General features: G+C 44.6%; 1 protein-coding gene across 3 annotated transcripts in view; it reads left to right on the forward strand.

Annotated features, from left to right (window-relative positions):
* Nucleotides 1-3109, forward strand: part of LOC135899709 (uncharacterized) — a 100208-nt gene extending 97099 nt beyond the window's left edge. For 2 of the 3 annotated variants that reach the window (XM_065429031.1, XM_065429029.1), the window contains exons 8-10: nt 1993-2085; nt 2265-2314; nt 2962-3109. In XM_065429031.1, coding sequence (XP_065285103.1) covers nt 1993-2085; nt 2265-2314; nt 2962-3066 — 248 coding nt within the window. In that variant the 3' untranslated portion in view covers nt 3067-3109. The remainder of the gene's footprint in view (nt 1-1992; nt 2086-2264; nt 2315-2961) is intronic. The other variant, XM_065429030.1, reaches the window with a different exon arrangement.
* The last annotated feature ends 2891 nt before the right edge of the window (nt 3110-6000 follow it).

Raw genomic sequence — 6000 nt, forward strand, 5'->3', positions numbered from 1 at the left:
TTACAATTGCACGAATGCTGCGTCAAGCTTCACGAAAGATGTATTCACCAACATGTTTCATTCAACAATCTCATGCCGTTGGAAGTATTGTGATGCTGGAGGGTATGCAAGATGGTGCAAGCACATTCCCATTTTACACGTCAGTTCTGAAACAAGCGAAATTGGCAGCACCAGAGTCAATGGAAAAAAGTAACTGCGGCCATAAACACTGCGTTGCTTGAGCAATCATGGTTAACAAAGTGCGAATGGATGCCTGAACGTTCATAGGTTGAAGAAAAGTTCTGAAACAATATGCTTGCAATTACCCTCATCTTCTTCCTCCCCCCTCTGTCAGGTTAATACAAGATTAAAAATTAGCGGGTTGACAAGTATGCGCATGTGAACAAACTCCGCCCTCGTAGCTTTTTATTTATTGCCACGTCATGCTGTACGTCACTGTAATATAGTGAGAACGCGCGTTGATAAGCTAGTTGGTTTGACTTTGAAAGCGTATTTATGTTTAGTCGTGTTCTTAGTGCTATTCGCTTTGAAGGAAAGCGCGGAGGCAATTTAGTAGTAATTGCATGAGAAACGCGTTAGCATTACCTCGCATCCCTTTGGTAATCCAGTCTCCTTTACACCACGTTCACCACATTCCAGAATATTGTTCAGCAATGCAATCCACACATGTCCTGCCTCATGAGGAGCGAAGTGCAACTGATAGGGGTCTGGAGCATACCACTGTCAGTTGCACCATACATACATACATACATACATACATACATACATACATACATACATACATACATACATACATACATACATACATACATACATACATACATACATACATACATACATACATACATACATACATACATACATACATACATACATACATACATACATACATACATACATACATACATACATACATACATACATACATACATACATACATACATACATACATACATACATACATACATACATACATACATAAAGTACTTGCTCATGTTTTTTATTAGCCAAAATAAGGTACATACAGGTAACTACAAATATACGTGCTATTTTACGTATCTACGTACACAAGGAATTCATCCTGTGTTTCTGTGGGATGGCGCAGCCTTGTGAAGATTAAATACACAGTTATTTGCCTCCTGGTTGCTCGTTTTATTTTGGTTTCAGAAGTGGGGCACCGCAATAACCACAAAGCTTCGCGGGCGCAGTTCGTAGCAGGAATACCGCACTTCGCACGCATATTATGGCGTGTTGGTTACAATCGTGTTCGTGAAAGCGTTGCTTGCATAAGGGGCAAGGCGAGAAAGAAGCACTGTGCGCGAGCACGTATACACGCAATGATGCAAACCTGCACACGGCTCGCACGGATTGGCGCTCCGGTGAACGGGCACATCTATGCGACAGACGACTGGGTTAAGCAGGGCTTACACCGAGATATAGGGCTGAGTATCGCTGCTAGTCGAGCAAGTGATCGAATATTATTGTAAAGAATATTTACTAAGCTTGAAGCGCGTGTAGGTGCTAAGTGGTGGTTTATCAGGAGTTCTTGCTCGGAGGGGAGGCGGAACTCAAGGTGCACTCATTGGTATGCACAACCGCATGGTCTATAGTGTGAAAAATACGCCACTAATTCAACAAGAGTTGTAAATTATTCACAACACTGAGTAGCCTACGAAGAGGAAATAGCGCCTCTCAGTAGTAAAGAAATGATAAATGTATTGCATGCATTGTGCATGGTACAACGGTGAACGGCACTTAAAGGTGCACAAGTTTCTGCACTGGTGTATTGGTGCGCAAGCCCTGTCCCACAGGGAGTGCACCACCGAAGGATTCATACATGAACGCGCTTGCGATTCGCACCCATCTGAATATTGCACCACTGCGGCCGTAAATCCAACCCCCGACCTGTTGCTCGGTTAGTGACTCGTACACGAGTAATCGTAGAGCTGTATTACGGGATGTAAATGAATACTCTTTCCTTGTACCTTTCAGCATGGGCCTCACTGCCATACGGAATGCAGCGTTTTTCATCTTTGCACGCCAACGAGGACTGCATGATTCTGGGAAAGATGCCTCCATATGGAAGTAAGCAAAATTACGGTATAAGGGCAATGAAAATGGCAATACTAAGAGAAATGGTGCAGATCGGACTACAAGTTTGCTCATGTGTGATTTCTTTCTCACGGTTTTTTTCATGTGTGGCGCATGTGCAGTTACTTAAGCTGTGTTAATTTTCTTTCTTGTTTTTTTGTGGCGTTTCTTAGCCGACATCAACCAAGTGAGCCAAGTGTGCGCATCACACGTACCCATTCGGGTGGGTGCATTCATGGTTTCCTGACCGCACTGGGCGAAGCGTTGACTTCCATTTCCTTTGCCCTGTCATTGCCAAACACGCAGCCACGCATATTCGCGTTCTTTTTCGGAGGCTGAGCAATGTGAACCGCAATGCGCTCAGATGAAGCACTATGTGATGTCATAGGTGTAACGCAACGCGACATGCGCAACAACCTAAAACCATTTTCGTATTTCCATATGAAATTTATCAGCGATAGAAAAATCATATATGAACAAGTTTAATAACTCTGCTTTGAAGGCACCTTGTCAGAACTTTTATTCACACCTGAGAAACGCGCTGGAGTACGTCGGATAGCTTCACAAGAATATACGACTAAACAAACTTTCGAAATACGTCTAATAATACCGGATCAAAGTATGCGAACGGTATAGCTGGTGATCCATGATACAAAGTCGCAGCGCTAAGCACCTCAGGTGTTTCTCCGTGAATTGCTAGCTTTGAGAAATCAAGCTTTATTGTGTTAAAATCAAGGCAAATGTTGCAGAAATTATGTGTATGAAGGATTTCCTAATCCTACGCAAATCCTAATAAGATTTGTTCCTAGCTGATGCTTTATAACGGGAATTACTGTCACCATTATTTACATGTTTCCTTTTTTATTGCAGAAAAAACGGAATGCACCTACTGGGTTCGCGAAAGTGATGTCGGAAATCGCAAGTGGACTTGTGACTTCATATTCGATGAATTTTGTAAGTCACAAGCGATTGTAGTAAATAAAACGAACATATACACTTGCAAATAAACGCACGACAACTTTCAGAGAAAATAATTGTGTCTTCTACAAATCCTCCTGTAATATGGCTTGTAAGATATTTCAAGCAATCGTATTCTGAAATACTCTTTTCATGCGATAGTTTTATATGGCTCATCAAGCGTGAAATCTGTCAGTGTGGCCGGAGGTGACAAAAAGAAAACACTCCGATGAGGAGGATTCTCGATAATGCGAAATTTGAGTGCAGTGTAATACGTGTTTTCATTTCGCAATATATTGAGGGAAAGAATTCGAGAGAGACATCTAGCCGAGTAGGCAATCATCGAAAATCTTGTGTGCGGGTCAAGCGCGTTGGATTGTTTACATGATTCGTGCAAGGTTCCAGTGTAATCGCTGGTGCCACTAGGCTTCCACAACGTACTACACAATTCGCATCGCACATACTACCAGATTACAAAACAATCGCAAACCACGAAAATCGAAACATGCGCGAAAGAGACCAAACCAAGGAAACCTAACAAGCGCGAGCAAGAGCTGATTGGAGCACACAATAGTACGCATTGAGCCATCGGGCGGGTCCGCATGACGTATCCAGCTTTTCTGGCCTCGTACCAACTAGCACCCCAAGCGGTCCCGGCACGAAGCTACCGAATTTTCAATGGAACGGGTGAGCTTTTATTCGTGAATAACAAAAGCTGCAGGCAGATTGTTGAGAAAGGCAGGTGACATATATGTTCTGGATGACAATGCACACGAGCGAAATGCAGTGATCGCGCTGTTGCAAGCAAGAATTTTGTTCCCAGAGTGGTTAAAAATTCAGAAATGGAAGCCTATGGAAACAACAAAAAGTTGTACTTGATTTACGAGGCACATACGGTAGCTGTGATAAAAGTACGGTGTCTATCGTAAAAGTCGCTGCAGCGTATGTAGTCAGGAGACTCTCTACACATGGCGTATCGCTTTTCACAAAAGCGATTTCTGACACAGTCATGCAAGTTCACATGGTATGTACAAAAATCCCGAGCGTTTCCCTCGCGGTTAACGTTGGAAGCCGTGGACGAGTCATTTAACCGTCCGCACCTATCGTTCCGCGTCATGCTGGCAGCGGTTCGTCCTGGCTGCGTGATGAGTTTTTCTAACGCTACGTAGAACTTTGTTCGACAGTCTTTCTTCAGATGGTCGAAACACAAAACTAAAGATTTGGTTTCGGTTTCTTCGGGAGGGCTCTTCAAATATTAAATTTTCTATTTATACTTCCTAATACATAGCAATGGGTTGCTTATTAAGTCATCGCTTTTATTATCAGATTTTACTCCTTGGACAACGTAAAAGCAAGCATGCACATGCCTTAGTGTTACATTAAATAAATGCTATCGTGCAGCATGGATATACTCAGGAATTCTGGAAGTTGCACCTTCACCATCCTGTGGAACTTCACGGCAATGCACATTCATAACTGAATGGTACATGGTATGATATGGTAAAATTTCAATGAAGTCCTGCAGATTGTGAGTCTTCACGAAGCGGGTCGCTCCCACGTGGGAACTGGACGGCCGAGCCTCTCGGCCGCATCGTAGGTCTGCTAGACAGCCCAGAGTTGTTCAGCCAGAAGAGGGCTGCGGAGAACCGCCTCCCATCTGGCCGAGCTGTTTTCGATGATAGAGCGTGACCGGGCACAGCGCCTGTGCATGTAGTCTAACGCGGCTATTTCTCAACAATCGTGGCAGGTAGCATTGGTGTAAGTATCCGGATAGATCTTATGTAAGAGCGACGGATTGGGATAGGTATTCGTTTGTAGTAAACGGAGCGTTAAGGCTCTAGCTCTATTGAGCCATGGATGAGAAACAAAGTATATTCTACGGCTGAGATAGTAGTGTTTCGCAATCAGGTTGTAGGTGGAGGGCGTGTCCCTGTTCTCTGGGGAGTCGGCTTCTAATTGGTCGAGGGTAGCGCGGTGGGCAAGTTCATGCGCAGCCCCGGGAGCCGACTCGTTGAGGTTGGCGGGAGCACCCTTTATCTGACCCAATGAGCGGGAAACCAATAAATGATGTGGTGCGTGATTGCCTTGCCGCCAAGAAGTCTGATGGCCTGCATAACTGAATGGTCAAAATTTTAAACAAATTTATTTCTATATTGTCGCGTATACCCTGCGGGAGTAAACAAGCTGAATGAAGTTAGAGGCGGTTGCACTTTACGAAAACGCTTGCGGCGACGCGCCATGCCGAGACGAACCTCGTTCTCTTCTTCTTCCACCCCTTGCTGCACCAAACCATGTGGCATTACCCCCTCTCCACAAATAAAAGAAGGAGGAAAGCCTACATAGGCCGTGATGATCTAGGACAAGCTCATAGGCTATAGTCACAATCACTGTGATGTGCGATATAGTCACAAGGCACTGATGGACGAGAAACAACAAAAACTAACGGAAGCGGCTGAAAACGTGGAATATTAGGGGCTATAGTACGGTTTAAACCGCACAACGTGCACAATGTCAGATTGCGATTGTCGACGTCGGGGAGGCTAGCTTCCGTCAACAAGGACTTCGTAATTCACGTCACTAATTCGCTGCAACACTCTGTAAGGTCCGAAGTAGCGACTCAAAAGCTTCTCGGATAGACCTTTTCGGCGCACGGGAGTCGAGACCAAAACTTGATCACCAGGTGCGCATGATTGAGTGCACCAGGTGCGCTTGATCAACAGTGCGCATCGATGCTCTGTTGTTACTTTATGTGCACTCGGGCAAGCTGACGGGCTTCTCCCGTGCATTGCACGAAAAGTTCGGCATCTTGGGCGAGGTCAAAATGATCGATGTTGTCGCACGGCAGCATTACTTCTAACATAGTCTGCACTTCACAGCCGTAAACAAGGTAGAACGGCGTGAAGCGTGTTGTTTCTCTCCTAACCGTATTATAGGCAAACGTTATGTAAGGGA

The sequence above is a fragment of the Dermacentor albipictus genome, chromosome 7 (genome assembly GCF_038994185.2).
Source record: "Dermacentor albipictus isolate Rhodes 1998 colony chromosome 7, USDA_Dalb.pri_finalv2, whole genome shotgun sequence".
Taxonomy (NCBI): Eukaryota; Metazoa; Arthropoda; class Arachnida; order Ixodida; family Ixodidae; genus Dermacentor; species Dermacentor albipictus.